Source organism: Typopeltis vanoorti, chromosome 5, assembly GCF_054136105.1.
Source record: "Typopeltis vanoorti isolate ZY-2024b chromosome 5, IOZ_Tvanoo_1.0, whole genome shotgun sequence".
NCBI lineage: Eukaryota > Metazoa > Arthropoda > Arachnida > Uropygi > Thelyphonidae > Typopeltis > Typopeltis vanoorti.
Genome location: NC_143553.1, coordinates 125,414,602 through 125,435,704, shown reverse-complemented (window position 1 = coordinate 125,435,704; position 21,103 = coordinate 125,414,602). Strand labels below are relative to the sequence as shown.

General features: G+C 35.8%; 1 protein-coding gene across 2 annotated transcripts in view; it reads left to right on the top strand.

The window, feature by feature from the left end:
- Nucleotides 1-11,646, top strand: part of LOC150106791 (uncharacterized) — a 36,252-nt gene extending 24,606 nt beyond the window's left edge. For both annotated transcript variants that reach the window (XM_090392704.1, XM_090392703.1), the window contains exon 3: nucleotides 10,494-11,646. In XM_090392704.1, coding sequence (XP_090248830.1) covers nucleotides 10,494-10,954 — 461 coding nt within the window. In that variant the 3' untranslated portion in view covers nucleotides 10,955-11,646. The remainder of the gene's footprint in view (nucleotides 1-10,493) is intronic.
- The last annotated feature ends 9,457 nt before the right edge of the window (nucleotides 11,647-21,103 follow it).

The window sequence follows — 21,103 nt, the reverse complement described above, 5'->3', positions numbered from 1 at the left end:
CATTACTAACTTCCTATCTACAATTTTCCTCCAAATCAGTCTGTTACTTGTCAAGACTCCAACATTATCAGATCTTATATTTCTATCGTCTAAGGCACTTTGTACCGTATCAATCCACCTATATCTTGGTCTTCCCCTGGGTCGTTTTCCTGCCAACCTGGCAGAGAACACTTGTTTTGCTAATCTTTCCTCTCCCATTCTATTTAAGTGACCATACCACCTGAGATTAGCTCTGCTAACGCATTCCTGGATGCTGACAATGTCAAGTTCTTTCCTAATATCCTCATTTTTAATATGATATTGCCATTGATGCCATCTGTTCATGCCTCTAATCTTTCTCAGGACTCTCATATCTGCGGTCTCTAGTCTTTGGTCAAGTGTTTTACTTCTGACCCAGCTCTCAGATCCATAAGTTAAAACTGGTTTGAACACTGTCTTGTACATCAGCTAATTTAGTGTTCCGACTAATTTCTCTCTTATTCCATATGAATTTATTCAATTGACTTCCCACCATACCAGCTTTGCTGATTCTGTTGTCTATTTCTATATTTAATTTACCATCTTCAGTAAAAATCGTGCCTAAATAGCTGAAATGTTTTACTTGTTCCACAGTTTCTCCATTCACAACACAGTTGACATTTTCAATGATTCTGCCTATTTTCATTGTCTTTGTCTTTTTATTGCTGACCTTCATACCATACCTATTACAACAGCTATTAAATTTAGTCAGAGAATCTTGCAGACTTGTAGCGGATTTATTTAGAAGTAAAACATCATCCGCATAAAGCAAAGAGCTGACATTAACATCTCCAATTTTGATATCAGGTTTAATACCACTTTCCTTCATAATGTGATCCATATAGATAATGAATAATAGAGGGGATAATGTACATCCTTGTCTCACACCAGATTTAACATTAAACCATCTTCCTGTACTTCAATTCTAACTGCTGACTTACAACTCAAATAAAGACTAAGTATTGCTTGATATAATGCCCCATCGACACCATATAACTGCAGCGTATTGAATAGCTTCTCTCTTGGCACCTTGTCATATGCCTTTTCCAAATCGACAAAACTTAAATACAGATCTTTGTTATGTTCCCATGCTTTCTCGACTATTTGTCGTAAAGTGAAGATCTGATTCTGACAGCCTCTATTTGGCCTGAATCCAACTTGTTCTTCACGAAGCTTTTCTTCCACAATTCTTCTCAACCGTTTCTCAAGTATACTTGCATAGATCTTGCCAGGAACACTCAGTAGGGAAATACCTCTGTAATTCTCACATTCAGTTTTATTTCCCTTTTTATATATGGGTACTATGAGAGCTCTACTCCAATCATCGGGAATTCGTCCCTCTGTCCAGGCTCTCTGAACTATGCAGTGCAGCCACTGTAAGAATTTTATACCACCATACTTCAGGATTTCTGGTCGAATATCGTCTACTCCTGCTGCTTTTCCACATTTCAAGCCTTTGATGGCTTTTTCTACTTCGAGTATGGATATGTATTCCTGACTGCATGTCTGGTCAATGTTTTTAACCACTGTGCTGTCATCACTGCTTGTTTCATTTAGCAGTTTTTCAAAGTAATTACTCCATACTTCAAGGATATCTTTTTCTCCTGTTTTCATGTCACCTTTATCATCTCTAATTCCTTTTACAGCACTCTTTCCTCCATTCCTAAGCTTCTTCAACAACCTCCAGAATATTTTGCCACCTTCTTGATATTTATTTTCTATATTCTTGCCAAAGTCCTCCCATGACTTTTGTTTAGCTAGTTTTACACACTGTTTAGCTTTCTTACATTTGTCTCTGTATTCTGTAAGAGTAAAAGCTGACTTAATTGCCAGGAACTTTTGATATGCTTTCTTCTTTTCCTTCAATGCCTCTTTAACTTCCTGTGTCCACCAGGGAGTTCTGATTTTTCTATCCTTGCACACAACCTCACCACATGCCTCTCTGGCAGAATCAATCAGGATTTTCTTCAGAGTTTGCCACTGAATCTCCAAGGTTTGATTCCTGTTCTCAAACTCTTTCAATTTTTCTTCAATAATCTTTCTGTATTTTAGTCTACAGTTCACATCTGAGAGCTGCTCAACTTTTATTTGCTTTAAAACTTTCTTACATGTTATTCTTTTCAATATGAAATTCAATTTTATCCTGCTCAAGACTAAATAGTGATCACTTCCAATTTCAAATCCTCTGTACACTCTGGTGTCCTGCACCAGGGAGAAAACATCACTATCAACAATAACATAGTCAATGAGACTTTTCTTATTCCTAGCCTCTTCTCTCCATGTGAATTTGTGCACATTTTTATGATGGATCATGGTGTTAGTAATAACCAGTCCATGTCCTGAGCAGAAATCCAACAGATATTTGCCATTATTATTAGCTTTGCTCTTTTCTCCAAATTTTCCCAAAATATTTTTGTATGTCTCACAATCATTTCCTTCTCTGCTATTTAGATCCCCAACAAGGACCAACTTTTCCTTTTTCATTGTGTCAGTTGCTTTTTCTAAAGCTTCAAAAAATTCCTCCACTTCTACCTTAGTAGAACCTTCTGTGGGACCATAGGCACAAATAAGTCTCATTGTCCAGTTCCCCATTCTCATATTTGCCCACATTACTCTACTTGAGACTGACTGCCATTCAAGAAGATTAGCCTTGTATTTTGTGTTGAATACTATGGCTACTCCTTCTTTTCCTCGATTGTCATTGCCTGAATATAACATTTTGTATTTATTGCTCAGAAAGATCTCGCCAGTTTTGGTCTTTTTTGTTTAAGTCACCCCTATTATGTCGATCTGGTACTTATCTAATTCCTCAGCTAGCTCCATTTCTTTGCCATTCAGGCTTTTTACGTTGATAGTACCGATCTTTAACTCTGGTGATGTTGAGTTGGGGTTTGTTCTCAGATTTGTTCCAGTAGCTGACTTTTCGCTGTTCGCCCTGGTTCCCTGGCGATTGATAAGTATTGAAACGTCTTGAAATATTTGAGAAGTATATGAGTACTTTATATTGATGGAAGTGTCAAGAGATACCAAGGATGATTTCAATGGACCAAAGCTTTTGTAACAGTATAAATAGTCTGAAAAGACAGTGAGGTCCCACTGAAGTGTAAGTTTTTAATTAACAGAAATTGCTTTTTGTCTAATTTGTCTTATGCAGCAAAGACATAAAGATTAACTAAAATAGACACAAATAGAATACAAACAATGGAAATAAAAGTTTTCAGGACAATGCTGGCAAAAACAAAGATAGATAGAAAATGAAATGTGGGCATAAGGAATGTTTTGGGAGTATAAAATGCTGAAGAAAAATTTGTGAACTTTTTCTTTGAAGGATTTAGATATATAATGAGAATGAATTTAGAAAGAATATCCAGAGGAATGTATGAAATGAAAACTAAATGGGAGAAAAACTACAGAAAAGATGAAGAGACTAGATAAGAGAAGATTTAGAAAAAAAAGAAACTTGATCACAAAGAAGAAATACTCAAGGAGAGAAAGAAATGGGAGAATTTTGATTTGCCTGACTAGGTTTCTTTTGGAGCAGCATAAGAAAGAATAAAGAAATGTCTGGCTCTCCTTGGGAGCCAGACATTATACATTTATTATTATTATCATCTGACCTCCATGGAGTCGGAGACTCATCGTGGGAGGTACACACTATCCCACACAATTCTCATCCAACGTGCCTTAAGCTGATTCAATGTGTGTACATTCACAACAAACTCGGGCAATACATCCCACTTACCAACCACTCTCCATGCAAAGAATTTGCTCCTAACTCCTCTGCTCACACCCTCCTTATATAGTTTCCAGCGAGCACCTCTCCCATTCTATGAAAAATCTCTTCCATGTTAACCTGATGACAACCTCTGACTAGTTTATATGTCCCAATCATATTCCTCCTATTCACAAAGCTTTGCAATTTACATTCTCTCAATCTGTCCTCGTACTCCACATTCCAAAGACTACCTACTTTTCTGAATCTATTCTAGACCCTTTTCAATGTATTCTCATCATCATGAAAACCTGGCGACCAAATCTGTGCACACTAATCCGTATGAGGCTTGATTAAGACCTTATACAATGGCATCATAACCTCTTTATTTCTGCATGTCATGTAATGTTCCTCTGCATCATTGCCATTATCTAATGTGACATCTTCACAACTTGTGTGGTGTTTCCCCTGAATTTCAGGTCCTTGTCTACCATCACACTTAAGATCTCTCATCTCCTCTACTATCTTTAAAGTTTCCCGACCAAGTATATACTTTGCATCCCCTTGTTGCTTGCCAAATCTCAAAACCTTCCACTTTGCAACATTGAACTGATAGTTCCACTTACCTGCCCATTCACAATCTATTCAGGTCCTCCTGTAATGGCATAACATCCACTTGACTCTGCGTTGCTCTCCCCAATTTAGCATTATCTGCAGACAGCTGCATATCTCTAGATTAACCCTTCCCAATATCATTAACATACATATTGAACAACAGTGGTCCAAAAATGGTCTCGTGGTACACCACTAGTGACCTTCCTCTTTTGGAAAAATATTATTATTTAGAGAGACCTCCAGGGAGTCAGGGACTCATCAAAGGAGGCCACATACTACACACACCAGCTATCATACTTATTCTTGAATTCATTCACAGTGCTGGTACTCACAACATCTGATGAAAAATCCATTCCAATCATGCACCACCCTATGTGAGAAAAATCTAGCCCACACCCCCTTCTTAGCAGCATTCATTCTCAGCTTCCAAGGATGGCCTCTTGTCCTTTCCACACCCTCCAGAAATTGAAAAATTCTATCAATTGAAATCCTGTATGACCCTTTCAGAAGTTTGTAAGTCTCAATTGTATCACCCCGATTTCTCCTGTTTATTAGTGTCTGCAGTCTACAAATTCTCAATCTATCTTCATAATCAATATTCCATAATCCTGATATAATTTTTAACATCCCCTTTGCATTCCCTCCAGTATATCAGAATCACAATGGAGACCAGACCTGCACACAGTAGTCCAAGTGAGATCTTATCAAGGCCTTGTAAAGAGGCAAAATGACATCGTTATCTTTACATGTGAATGTTCGTTTTAGCATTGCAATTATCTTTGGAGTTGTATTTGCAATCTTTGCTACATGGCCCCTGAACTTCAACTTCTTATCTACTAACACTCCAAGATCCCTAGCCTCATCAGTTTCTTCAATCATAATCCCGCCAATATAATAGGATATAATAGGATAATAGTATTCTGTCAAAAACCTTAGCAAAATCCAAAAATATCATGGTGTATCCGTTCCCTCTTGTTTAGTTCAGTAGTAACATTGTTATAGAATGTGAGCAAGTTGCTAAAACATGACCTTCCTTAGTGAACCCATGTTGCTCATTGCAAAGTAGAGATTCACTGTCAATCCATTTCTGAATGCAAGCCTTAACCAATTTTTCCAAAATCTTCACAACTACTCCTGAGATACTAATTGGTTAATAGTTGGATACGTCGGTCTTTGCACCGCCCTTATGCAATGGAATTGCCATACATTCTTTCCATTCCTGTGGAATCTTCCCTGTTCTAAGACTCATATTAAACAGCTGGTCAAAGGAATAGGCAGTTCAGCTGAACACTCTTTTAGCACAATACTGATATCCCATCAGTCCCTATTGCTGAATTCTTATTCAGTTTGTGGAACAACTCTAATACCTCGTCCTCATACACCTAAGTTTCTTCATTCAGTGAAGAGGTAGCAGTGGTTCAATTCACGTACACCAGGTTGATAGCTTTTAACAAAATGGGAAATCTTTAGTTGAACAACCTCTTCTGCATCTGTTACCTTCACGCCATCTGTATTTAGAAGAGTTATTCTTTCATATTCATTCTTTCTTTTAATTGCAGCATATCAATAGAATTCTTGTGGGTTGTCTTTAGCATATAGAGCCAGTTTCTTTTCATAATGCACATGGCATTCCTTCCACATCATCCTTTTCTTACGAATCTCTTGCTTAATAAGATTACACATCCATTTGACTTCTTCCCTATTTATTCTTCGAACCCTTGGGACATACTCTGATATCGCATCATTTAAGTATTGTTTAAATGCTTCCCGTCCAGCAATCAATCCCATTCCACTGAACTCCTCAGTTGGTCATAATTTCCTGCTTTGTAGTTCAGCATGTAACGTTTTCTGAATCATAAACTTAGTCATTTCCCAAGTGAGTAACACATGATCACTGTCACCAACCGGAGGCAGAATAGTTACATCTTGAACTGAAATGCCCTCTGACACTATAATCAAATCTAACACTCTTTGACCTCAAGTTCCTTGTGTCACATGCTGCTTTAAAGAAGTTGTCCTGCAGCAGCTCAATAAATGCATTTTCGTTCTTCTCGTGAAGTTCTACTACTACCCAATCAATATTTGGATAATTAGTCTCCCATTATGATTAATCTTTTGCAATGATTAATAATAATTGCAATGATTAATTGCAATCGATCCCAGTTCCCTTTCATCACCAAATAGACAAGATGATTAATCATCTTGTCTATTTGGTGATGCATTTCTTCATCACTAGCAACCGATCCACCAGGCTTGTAACAACACCCCGCTAAGTAATTGATCTTAGATTCCACCTCACACCAGATGACTTCAAACTCACTGCCACATGAAATACTGTTAGTAGTAGTAGTACAACAGTCATAGGGTCTCAACTCTAACTAGATTCAAGTCGTCTGATATCATTTGCAGCACGTACCCCCCCCCCCTCCTCTCCTATCCTCTCTGTCCTTCCTAAAAATACTGTACCATTTTTCACTCAATACCAGTTAGCATGTCTGATTCTGATAAGCATGTCTCACTAATGCCTACAATCTGAGGTCCGAACATATTGACTAAGGCAACAAACTCTATCCTTTTGTTTCTGATAATCCCAGTATTCGTGTACAGACATAATAATCTACCTACATGTTCTTTTGTATGCTCTTGTCTGCTTGACACACTTGGACAACATGCAGATATCTATTCTTCTCTAGTACCTTATATATGTAGACATCTTTGCACATGTTTGATGGGTCCAAACTGGACGAACACAAAGTCGAAATCATTCTCTTCTCATCAACATTTCCATGACAAAGCCCATTCCCATCATTAATACAGTTATATAACATTGTTGCTCTTACACTCACATTCTCACCATTCCTCCCTTTATAATTTAGTTTCCCTGACTCTGTGTTAGGTCTCATACCAGTTAGTTTTTCTAGACTTCTGATACCAGATGCATTCAGGTTTAAGCCATTCCTGTTATACAAATCCAATCTTCCCTCAAACTCACTCCACACATTCAAAAACTCTCATCCATTCCTTCTACACAGCCTACATATCGAATCATTTGCAATCCTTAATTAGTCCTTAATTCATTTTTATATCAAGGTAAAATACTGAAGATTTCACTTTCTCTTCACTCTCGCCTCTTCCAACAACCTTTTAATGTCCTCTCTCATACTGAACTTATCGCTAGTTAAGTCGTTAGTACCTACTACAGTTAAGATTTCATTTACTTTTCTTTTCTGTGTTTGAATTGCTTCCGTTTTATATTCTTAATTTTCACTCCAGGAAAACTCGAAGTTATAACTCGCTCATCAATAGCATGTTTTATTATAGAGTCGCCATACTTAACAACTTCTTTCTTTTTACTAACAACATCACTTACATGATTTCCGTTATGTATTAAGTTATATTTATCATTGAAATATCTTAATAAAAATTTTATAAAATACTAAAAACACTAAAATCCACACTAAACTATAAAACACTAATTTTATAAGGAAAAAACACAATAAACATAATAAAACAAAAGCGCTAAATTCACCAACCAACCCTCACAATGTATCTTCAAATCATTTCCATAAAATATTGTCTTTGAAAATCAATGACACGTGCACTGTGATTTGTAATGTGATTTTGCAGTTCTGTATTTTTTTTTTTTTTTTCCTCATCATCATCAAATTCCTGCAATGTAAACTTAAGGGGTGTACACGATATGATAGTATTACATGAAAAATTTACATCATTACTGACTTCCTATCTACAATTTTCCTCCAAATCAGTCTGTTACTTGTCAAGACTCCAACATTATTAGATCTTATATTTCTATCGTTTAAGTCACTTTGTACCATATCAATCCATCTATATCTTGGTCTTCCTCTGGGTCGTTTTCCTGCCAACCTGGCAGAGAACACTTGTTTTGCTAATCTTTTCTCACCCATTCTGTTTAAGTGACCATACCACCTGAGATTAGCCCTGCTAACATATTCCTGGATGCTGACAATGTCAAGTTCTTTCCTAACATCTTTTTTAATATGATATTGCCATTGATGCTATCGGTTCACGCCTCTAATGTTTCTCAGGACTCTCATATCTGCGATCTCTACTCTTTGGTCAAGCGTTTTACTTCTGACCCAGCTCTCAGATCAGTAAGTTAAAACTGGTTTGAACACTGACTTGTATACAGCTAATTTAGTGTTCTGACTAATTTCTCTCTTATTCCATATGAATTTATTCAATTGACTTCTTACCATACCAGCTTTGCTGATTCTGTTGTTTATTTCCATATTTAATTTACCATCTTCACTAAAAATTGTGCCTAACTAACTGAAATGTTTTACTTGTTCCACAGGTTCTCCGTTCACAACGCAGTTGATATTTTCAATGATTCTGCCTATTTTCATTGTATTTGTCTTTTTATTGCTGACCTTCATACCATATCTATTACAACAGTTATTCAATTTAGTCAGGGAATCTTGCAGAGTTGTAGTGGATTTATTTATCAGTATAACATCGTCCGCATAAAACAGAGAGCTGACATTAACATCTCCAATTTTGATATCAGGTTTAATACCACATTCCTTCATAATGTGATCCATATAGATAATGAATAACAGAGGGGATAATGTACATCCTTGTCTCACACCAGATTTAGCATTAAACCATCTTCCTGTACTTCCTTCAATTCTAACTGCTGACTTACAACTCGAATAAAGACTTAAGTATTGCTTGATATAATGCCCAATTGACATCATATAACTGTAACGTATTGAATAGCTTCTCTCTTAGCACACCTTGTCATATGCCTTTTCCAGATTGACAAAACTTAAATACAGATCTTTGTTATATTCCCATGATTTTTCGACTATTTGTATAGTGACGATCTGATTCTGACAGCCTCTATTTGGCCTGAATCCAGCTTGTTCTTCACCAAAATTTTCTTCCACAATTCTTTTCAACCGTTTCTCAAATGTAAGACTTTTATACCACCATACTTCAGCATTTCTGGTCGAATATCATCTACTCCTGCTGCCTTTCCACATTTCAAGCCTTTGATGGCTTTTTCTACTTCAAGTATGGATATGTATTCCTGACTGCAGTGCTTTTTACCACTGTGCTGTCATCACTGCTTGTTTCATTTATAGCAGTTTTTCAAAGTAATTACTCCATACTTCAAGGATATCTTTTTCTCCCGTTTTCATGTCACCTTTATCATTCTCTAACTCCTTTTACAGCACTCTTTCCTCCATTTCTAAGCCTCTTCAAAAACCTCCAGAATATTTTGCCACCTTCTTGATATTTATCTTCTATGTTCTTGCCAAAGTCCTCCCATGACTTTTGTTTAGCTTTCTTACATTTGTCTCTGTATTCTCTAAGAGCACAAACTGACTTACTTGCCAGGAACTTTTGATATGCTTTTTTCTTTAACTTCCTGTGTCCACCATGGAGTTCTGATTTTTCTAACCTTGCAGACAACCTCACCACATGCCTCTCTGGCTGAATCAATCAGGGTTTTTTGCAAGGCTTGCCACTGAATCTCCAAGGTTTGGTTCCTGTTCTCAAACCCTTTCATTTTTCTTCAATAATCTTTGTGTATTTTAGTCTACAGTTCACATCTGAGAGCTGCTCAACTTTTATTCTCTTTAAAACTTTCTTACATGTAATTCTTTTCAATATGAAATTCAATTTTATCCTGCTCAAGACTAAATAGTGTCCAATTTCAAATCCTCTGTACACTCTGGTGTTGTGCAGGGAGAAAACATCACTATCAACAATAACATAGTCAATGAGACTTTTCTTATTCCTTGCCTCTTCTTTCCATGTGAATTTGTGCACATTTTTATGTTGGAATATGGTGTTAGTAATAAGCAGTCCATGTTCTGAGCAGAAATCCAACAGGTATTTGCCATTATTATCTTTGCTCTTTTCTCCAAATTTTCCCAAAATATTTTTGTATGCCTTACAATAATTTCCTACTCTGCTATTTAGATCCCCAACAAGGGCCAACTTTTTTTTTTTTTTTTTTAATATGGCTAAATAATCATATACCATACATTTGGGCTACCAGTTTAATAAAGATTCTTTTGTTTTGAACAAAAGATATATTACTGTTAGATTTGATTTTGGTATATTTTATTCTTAGAGAAAATATGTTTTTACTTAGAATCTGCAAGAACAGTAAAATCCTCAGATTGCCTAGAGAGAGAGAATAGCAGCAGTGTTGTACATTCTACTACAAAGCAAATCAGTCATTGTCCATTACCTGTCATCTCGCACCCAATTCTAGAAAGTGTAAAATCAGAAATTTATTCATCTCCTGACTGTACACCTTGCCCAACACCTGAAGCATCTCCTGTTCCTCAGCGCAAGTACAGCAGTGGTTCTTTTAGTGATACAGTGGCAGAAAATCCGCAGAAATGGTTTTATAAAGGTTTCTTCAAGAACAATGAAATGCAGCTCAGAAATAATTTGAAACAGAAGTGCATTGAATCACAGACAGGTGGAGAAAAGAAAGACTGCAAGATTATTACGTTGAATTCCAAAAAGTCTCCTTGTTCTGTGAAACCAAAAAAATTTAATGTTTCTAATTTTGATATTAATGCTGTTAGCCCAACCTCATGGTAATGTATGGATTTGACTTTCCTGCAGACCAAATACAGTAATTTGGTGAAGTCAGTAAATTACAGTTTGTTATTTTGTAGTTTTCTTATATATTTGTTGTGTTTTATATTTTTAGTCAGGCATGCATATTTTGAAATAAAATAAAACTTTCCAGTGTCATAATTCATGTATGCATGTTTAATAATGCATTTGTTTATATTCAGATTGTTGTGTAATATTTTGTTATAAAATATTTAAAGTTATTCTCAAGACCAAAGATATAATTAAGCAAAATAATGTTGTAGCAATAGTTTTACACTGTTATACAGAATTATGTTGTTAATGCTAAACTGTTTTTAATAAATTTGTTATGCAAAGAATTGCTCACCTATGCTATGGATCACCTTATTGTAAATATTTCAATATTGGAATGATTTGGTTTGGTATTAAGATAATTTTTATTTTTCATCATCAACAAGATATTGATTAAGATATTATTTTTTCTGTGTTAAGGTATCAAAAAGCATTATAATTATTATTACAGTGTATTAATTTTTTGTTATAATCTTGTGATATTTTTCACAGAAATTTTAATCATTGCACTTCAGATTAGTAATAACTGCAGTATTTTTACTTATAGTTAACCTTTTAAGTAATGCATTGAATGTACGTATAAATCCATAGTAATAATAAAGTCTTATTGTAAATTCTTGTAATCTGTATATGCTGCTTTTAATGTTTAATAACAAAAATTTCATAAGATTTAAACTGTTTTAATAAAAATGTATAAATACTAATTCAACATTTATGAACTCTAAACTTCGAGGCTACTAAATCAAATGTTGACCTAGATTTATTTTCAAGATGCAACAACATTTAATGTGAACATTAAATCCAGAACCTACTGCATACCAGACTTTTTTTATTTTTTTTCCCGTTTATTAAATTTTGTTTTTCTACTGAGACAATTCTCTCACTCAATTTTATGCTTCATTGATGGCTATGAAAATTATGTTCAGATAAAATTGGTGCCTTTAAAATGTATAATTTAGTTCCTAACAAATTCTGATTTTCATTTTAAATTCAGAATTTGTTATTTATTTTTCTTTAAACATTATAGTTTGTATAGTAGTGCCACATTGCAATGAACCTTTCGGCCTAGATACATAAACAAGTCTCAGTAAAGAGAACTTATTTTATAGGTAAACATATTCGTTCTCCTATAGACTGCCTTTTTGGGTCATATTCAGACCACAGAAAATTCTACTAGGAAAAATATACGAGTAAAATGATATGTGATCATAAACATCATAATGGTCAAATTTTAGACTTTTCTCATTTTGAATACAATTTTGAAGTTCAATAAAACCTGCAAATAACAACCATAGTGAGAATTGATTTTTGGAACGTTTATTTATTTTAGATTACAGGTAATTGTTAAACCTATAAATATTTGACATATTTTTTGGATTTTTCTTATGTCTGATAATGTTTGATGTCCAAGTAATCACTAAAGCTGCAGATAATGGACACTGAAAAGATTAGTTTATCAGGTAAATGGAAATAAAATCATTCTGGACAATAAAAATTGTTTTTGACTTTTCATCGTTAGATGGAGAATCATTCAGATTATTACTAAAACTGCAAATAACAACCATTGGAATGATAAAAAATGTTGGATGTTATTTAATTCATTATATACACACACACACACACACATATATATCTACTCTGCTTGGAAAAAGTCGATGGAGTCTCTCAATGGGCAAAATGCATTGTAATGGTGTAATAATGCACCTTGCATCATGACATGCACTTTACGTGGCACCAATACATCATGACATGTGACAAATTACATGTTTGTAGTTGGTATAAATTATGAGAATATGATGGTCCCAAGTCAGTGCAACTGTGTCTGGATGAAATAGCTGCAAGAAGATAACTGAAGGAGTTTGAAAGAGGAGGTATTGTGATAGGATGCCATGTTACAGGACTACCAGTTCTGTAATTTATTGGCAAATTGGGCAATCCCCAAGTCAGTGATACCATACTTAGGTGGAAGTGTTGGGAGTCAACTGCAAGTGCTGTCGACAGTGTACAACCCACCACACTCATTGAATGTGACCATAGGGTGCTACAAAGGATTTTTTTTTTTTTTTTTAAATAACGAAACCTGTGGTGTGATCATAATTAAAAGAAACACACAGTAACCACAGTGAAAATTATTTAATTGTAAATATTTCATCCTAAGTATCTTAGGACATCATCAGTACAGTAGTTTTAAACAATAATAGGAATAACATACAGTTAGGGCACATGATTACAATAGAATCTCATTAAACGTGCATAACGTGCTACAGTAGTACAAAAGAAAAAAAACTAACACAATTTTGTATGACAATTTCCCATACTTCAGGAATAGTAAGAACATCGTTGCGGTTTAAGTTTGGTCTGTGTAGTAGGGCTTCAGAACTTTCTTTGTATAAACGTTCATGATTATATAAAGATCTATGTAAAAGTTGAGACTTTTCCCAATGGATCCTATGGTTTGGATTTTCAATTCCGTGTTGAGAGAGGCCAGATTTCTGCGGTTTAAAAAGGCGAATGTGGTCTTGATGTTCCGAGATGCATTTCTGAACAGATCTACCTTATTTACCAGTTATTTTGGTAGCATTTTCCCCACGAAGGATAAGAATTTGTTGTTTCGAGGATACTTGCGACATAAGACTGAATGATGTAATCACAAGAAAGATATTTATTTAACCAAATATTTCGGTCTGGAAATAGCAGACGATGATCTGCTATTTCCAGACCGAAAATTATTCTCCGGCTTTAGCCAACTTTTATTTGGAACATTTAGAAAAAGTCCTCTTTGCATCTATTTTCCCTCAACCATCTTTTTGGGTGAGATATATAGATGACATTTACTATTTGGCCTCGCAGCAAAAATGCTTTTCTTCCTTTTTAAACAGTATTAATTCCTTGCATCATCGCATAAAGTTTACTATGGAATTAGAAGAAAACAACCAGTTATCTTTTTTAGACATTCTCCTCATCCCATCACCTTCCAATATTCTTACAACTACAGTATACAGGAAACCAACATTCACAGGTCGTTATATTCTTAAAGAATCAGCCCATCATCCATGTCAAAAACAGGAATTATAAAATGCCTCATCAGAAGAGCCAAAACTAATTGTTCTACTTTTGATTATCTACAGAAAGAACTTTCTACTATTCAACAACACATGAAACTCGATGGCTTTTCTGAAAAAAGTACTCAACGTCTTCTCAATTCTTATAATCCTCCACAAAACAGCAAAGTTTCAATACGTCGAGTGCCTATTCCTTATATCTCTGGTATTTCAGAACCTATCGCAAGAATTTTAAAGAAATATGATTTAACAACTACGTATTCACCTATTACAAATTGTCTTCTCATTTTCCTTCTCCTAAAGACAAACGCTCAACTTTATCTCTTCCTGGAGTTTATCAAATTCCGTGCAACTGTGATCGCTCTTATTTTGGACAAACTGGACGTTCTCTTGAAAAAATAATCCAAGAACATCAATCATCCATTCTTCAAAACAAACCTGAAAAGTCTGGATTGGCTCAACACGGGATTGAGCCAATCCAGGACTTGGATTGGCTCAATCCCGTGTTGAGCCAGTATCCTTTGGTCCAGGACTTGCCTCTTACATAGATCCCGTTATAGGTTCGAACGTTTGTTCAAGGAAAGCGTGGAGGCCTTGCTCCATCGCCCCAACCTGAATCGTAATGACTGTATATCTATATCAAAAATCTGGGAAAGTCTAATCAAGATTACTCATTATTTTTTTTAATAGCAAATTCAATCATGTTTCTACTTCAAAATATTCTGTTTCATACTTAGTGATATAACATCACGTGGCGTGTTCTAATTTTAACGATCTATTGTTAGTATTCTAGCTTGTATTTTTTAAACTGTTCTTGTAATACCACTGACGATGGTCTGCTATTTCTAGACAGAAATATTTGGTTAAATAAATATCTTTCTTGTGATTACATGATTATATCATTCAGACCTACCTGTCTGTCCAAAGTAAGATAATTTGCATGAGCATGGAATCTCATAAACGCCAGGCAACATCAAAGGTGAGAGTTTGTCCTTAGTTGTAAATTTGGTATAGGTTTGTAAGTAGTGGCAAAATTGTATTTCTTCATAATTTTAGAAAGACATTCTGAGATGCCTTTAACGTAAGGTATGGGAATCCTGTGGACTTCTTCCTGTCTGGTTTGATGTGTGGAGAAGTGACTACTGATGATTTTTTGAGTTGTTTTAGGATTATATCCATTTAGGATGGCTGTATTTTTGATTACTTCTAATTCCTGGTTTAAAGATTCTTCAGAGGAGCAGAATTTGTGTGCTCTGGAAACTAGTGATTTAATAATGCCAGATTTCTGAGATGGATGATGAGCAGAAGAATTGTGAATGTAGGCTTGCGAAAGACAGATGTGGCGATGGAACTGTCTTCTTTTCTTTGGATGTGTAAATCCAAAAAGGAGATACCCTGTGGAGATTCTTTTTCTAACGTAAAGTTGATGCGATGATGAAGAAGGTTAATTTTATCTAGAAACAGTTGTAATTCATGTTCGGAGTGAGCCCAGACTACAAATACGTCGACATATCTTAACCAAATTTTTGGTTTGGGTTCAAAAGTGAATATATTTTCCTCAAGGTGTTCTAGAAACAAGTTTGCTAGGTTTGGTGACAAATGGGATCTCCTTTATCACCAAACCTAGCAAGCTTGTTTCTAGAACACCTTGGGGGAGGGGGGTCACTTTTGAACCCAAAACAAAAAATTTGGTTAAGATATGTTGACGACATATTTGCAGTCTGGGATCATCCTGAACATGAATTACAACTATTTCTAGATAAAATTAACCTTCATCATCGCATCAACTTTACGTTAGAAAAAGAATCTCCACAGGGTATCTCCTTTTTGGATTTACACATCCAAAGAAAAGAAGACGGTTCCATCGCCACATCTGTCTTTCGCAAGCCTACATTCTCAGGTCGCTACATTCACAATTCTTCTACTCGTCATCCATCTCAGAAGTCTGGCATTATTAAATCACTAGTTTCCAGAGCACACAAATTCTGCTCCTCTGAAGAATCTTTAAACCAGGAATTAGAAGTAATCAAAAATACAGCCAACCTAAATGGATATAATCCTAAAACAACTCAAAAAATCATCAGTAGTCACTTCTCCACACATCAAACCAGACAGGAAGAAGTCCATAGGATTCCCATACCTTACGTTAAAGGCATCTCAGAATGTCTTTCTAAAATTATGAAGAAATACAATTTTGCCACTACTTACAAACCTATCAACCAAATTTACAACTTGTTACCTTCTCCTAAGGACAAACTCTCACCTTTGATGTTGCCTGGCGTTTGAGATTCCATGCTCATGCAAATTATCTTACTTTGGACAGACAGGTAGGTCTGTTCAGAAACGCATCTCGGAACATCAAGACCACATTCATCTTTTTAAACCGCAGAAATCTGGCCTCTCTCAACACTGAATTGAAAAACCAAACCATAGGATCCATTGGGAAAAGTCTCAACTTTTACATAGATCTTTATATAAACATGAACGTTTATACAAAGAAAGTTCTGAAGCCCTACTACACAGACCAAACTTAAACCGCAATGATGTTCTTACTATTCCTAAAGTATGGGAAATTGTCATACAAAATTGTGTTTTTTTTTTTTTTTTGTACTACTGTACCACGTTATACACGTTTAATGAGATTCTATTGTAATCATGTGCCCTAACTGTATGTTATTCCTATTATTGTTTAAAACTACTGTACTGATGATGTCCTAAGATACTTAGGATGAAATATTTACAATTAAATAAATTTTCACTGTGGTTAATACGTGTGTTTCTTTTAAAAGGATAATATGTAAAACTGCCATTTGTCAGCCAACACATTAAATGCGGAATCTGGCCATCGACTGGAACACAAACCTGCACAAAAACATTCTAAGGTGCGCAACATGGGCTTACATGGTAGGACTGCAATATGCAAGCTTCCACATTACCCGAACCAACACGTAGCATTGTCTTCATTGGTACCAAGAGTGTGTGCAGTGGTAAATGGAAGCTTGTAAAGCACTGTTATGGAGCAACAAATCGCTACACCCCTCTATTGAGCAGATGGAATGGGTGTGATGGATGCCCAATGAATATCTCTTACCAGAGTGCATCACCCAACTATGAAATTCAGAGGTGGTGATGTGGTTGTATGGGCTTGTTTTTCCTGATTTGGCCTCGGCTCTCTGTGATGCCACAAACATTGATCTCAGAGGTTTCTGGACAGTGCAATGCTTCCTACTTTGTGACATTTCTACAGAACTGACAATTGTCTCTTTCAGCAAGACAATGAACCATGTCATAAGGTTGCTGCTGTAACTGTGTGGTTTGTGGACATGAACGTCACCACACTTGACTGACTTCCACAGAGTCCTGACCTAAACCCTATTGAGCATCTGTGGGATGAACTGGAGTGTCAGGTTAGGTCAAGGCTGTCACACAACAGTCTAGGACCTCATTACATGCCCACAGGAAGAATGGTCCAAAATGCCCATTGATTGCTATTGTATGCTTGTGGAAAGTATGCCCCGTAGGGTTGCTGCAAAAGGAGGTTCTACATCTTAAGGTGGGTGTTCCTGGAACTACAGAGGCTCCACTTCAATCCCTTATACTGGTAGGCTCAAGCAAAATTGTTAATCTCATATTAGAGTGCTACACATATCACCATATATGCTCTTCCTTCTGCCAAAGACAATAATACATTCTACAAACATCCTGTGGTTTACAGAATTCCTCATTCCTGTGGCTTTCCTACATAGGTCAGACATCTAAAAGTGTTGAGATAAAAAAAAATCTTGGAGACATCGTTTTTACTAGAGAAGAAAGACCACGTTTAGCCTATCACTCTTTCCATACACATCGCAACAACAATTGAAACAAAACCCTCTGTCTTATCTAGAAAAAAAAAACTTCCTCTCTCATCAGATAAAAGAACCAAGCAGTTCGTTAGTAATTAAGCTGCGCTGGTCTGCAGTTTCTCCTTCAAACATTATTACATGAGAACTAGCATGGAGTCTGAAGGTGCATCACGTGATTCACATGAGACCCTATATTATTCACAAAATATATATCTCTCTTTAATTATTCACTGAAGTAACACTACCAACCCCTCGCAACTCATCTCTCGAAACAAAATCTAGTCTTCTGATTTTTAAGCACACATTCAGTTTCCAGAGGAAAAAACATTTTGTTCTCTTTCTTGTCATGAACTGGGACAGTTGTTCAGCAGCTATAAAATCCCTATGATAACAAATGCTTCATGACCTTTCTTTTCTGCTTACCAACTGGACTTTGTACACAATAAGCATAAAGTCTATCCTCATAATAATCACTCTACAGTCACCATTGTAGTTGCTTAATTCTAAATCCTTTCATTAATTCCATCACATCTGCAAGATGTGGAAATAATGATCCCATGCGACCAAACGTGTATAGTAGTCCAGATGTGGCTATATCAAAGCCTCATATGCAAAATAACCTCCTTATCTCTATTTGTTAGCAGGTTCAACATCCAAATAATACTTTAAGGTGTTTTAGTTTTGCTCACTTGCAATATGCCCCTCCAAAGTGCAAACTTCTGGGCAGCACGTCTCGCACATTTATTCTCATCAATTGCTTGTCCAGTCCTGTTTCATCAATGTAATATACAGCTTGTAAACGTTCCCAAAATGCATAACTTTACAATTTCCTATACTGTCAGTCTGTTAAAATCACCCATGTCATTTATTAACTATTACATCTCCAGTTTGACATTATCTGTAAAAACTGCATATGTCAAATCATTCATCAACATATACAAATTAAATAGCAATGGCTCAATTCCAGAACTTTGTTGCACACAACGTCACCTGTCTTCTCAAATATTCCATTTACTATGAAGCGGTATGTGTCGTTCCCTGCGTCAGAACATCCAAAGAAAGTGTTGTAAGCTCAATTCTAGTCGCCGATCAGAGGAACTTTTACTAAGCCTTTTTTTTTCGATCCATTCCCAACTTAGTTGATCTCTACATGGACAAGCAGGTTCCCCCTTCCATTGGAAACTCTGGTTTTTCATCCGGTAATCGCTGATTGGCTACCAATGGAGATAGGGCCGTCGCAAGATAGATCGCACCCTGAGGCAAAAAATTAAATATTGCCCATGATGGATTATGAGACAAAATATAAGAAAATCTCCAATTGCTATTTTGTTCTTATTACAAGAGAAAGATTAATGCAAAACGATTACATAATAATTAAATGTTTGCTCTACTAGGATATCACACAATAAAACTAAGCTTTTCTAAATTATGAACTATGTCCGCCTCTATTGATATAGTTGCTAGATTAACCAATCTTTCTTGGGTCACTGCTGTTCGATAATTTTGTCAAATAATTTTTAATCAGTTTAAGCTTGGAAATACTTCTTTCTGCACTTGCTATGCTAACAATTCTTGTTAGCGCAGTGACGGCGCCTACCACAATATGGCTGAACCAGCATCCTTATTAAGCTGCGCCGTGAGGTAAACTGCCTCTATGCTACACCCTGTCGACGGTACTGAATGGAGATTTAATTGTCCGTCTCAAAAAGTTAGCCTACTCCCTGTACTGGAATAAAAGCCATTAGTGGATTTTTATTTTATTTACTGTGGCTGTCCATAAGCCACCCTTTTATTCATGTCCCAACTCCATATCTAATCCATTTGCTCCACTTTTAGTTCTGTGTTGGTAGCCTGTCAAATGCCTTTGCCAAGTCTAGCACTTATAATTTGACAATTTCCTTTATTATATTATAAAAAACTGAGTAAAAAACTAATGCAGGCCTATTCTCCACAAAGCCATGCTAGGCCATAGGGTATCATATTCCTGTATACTTGTTCCTGAATTCTGCAGTTCATGGAAAGTAACATCACTATTGATTCTCCTTTTATGTAATGGAGATATTTTGTCCTCTTCTCTCGAGTTTCAAGCTAAAGCTGAAACAAACAGCCTTGTCAGAAGCAATGCCAATTCTCTCCTGACATACAGATCGATGCCTATCCAGTTTAATGACATCGTTCACATTGATATATTTTAATATTCTAAGTAATTCCTGTTCATTTATCTCTATCCTCATATAAAATTGGTTTTCTACTCTATGGAAACTCTAACAGTGTTTGGGTTTAACAATATTAGACTTTGATGTACTGCTTAATGTTTCAATGTTATCCAAGAATATGATATGAAATAAACATTTTTAAAAGTAATTTTAAATGGGATTGTTTTTTGATAGAAGTTTCATTCATCATTATTATCTGAAATAATGATTTGTGGTAGAAAAAAAAAAAAAAAACCGAGTCAATCTTTGGTACTGGCAAAGATTTTTCCTCCAGGAAAAACGATCGTTTCCTGTACCAAAAATTGGGAACCGGTATATAATGTAATGAACCTCTAATTAAATTGAGAACTGGTATATAGTGTAATGAACCTCTAATTAAATGCTGAATCGAACTTATAATGGCTTCCTGGAGGTATAGCAAAAGAAAAAAACCCATTACTACACAAGCATGTATATATTTTATCAAATTATTATTATTATACAGGCACCTCCATGGAGTCCGAAGACTCGTTGCAGGAGACCCAATCTATCAACATAATCTATCATACCTCTCCTTGAACCCATTAACAGAAAAAAGCAAGAACAACTGACTCTAGCAACCCATTCCAATCAAAAAAATCTAGTCCTCACACCCCTACTGATCATACCTTTATTCAACTTCCTGGGATGACCCCCTTGTTCTGGTCCACTAACCAAATACTGAAACATTTCCCCTGCATCTATCCTATAAAATCCTGTAAGCAACTTAAAATGTTTCTATCATATCCCCTCTTTTTTTCTCCTATCTACCAACTTCTGCAATCGACACACCTCCAATCTATCCTCATAGAGCACATTCCACAGGCTACTTGCCTCTGAATCCTCTCCCTCGCTTCCACATCCCCAACAAACCCAGGAGACCAGGCTTGAGCAGTAATGAGATAAGGAAGTTGTAATTCCTCTTTAGGCCTTGATATA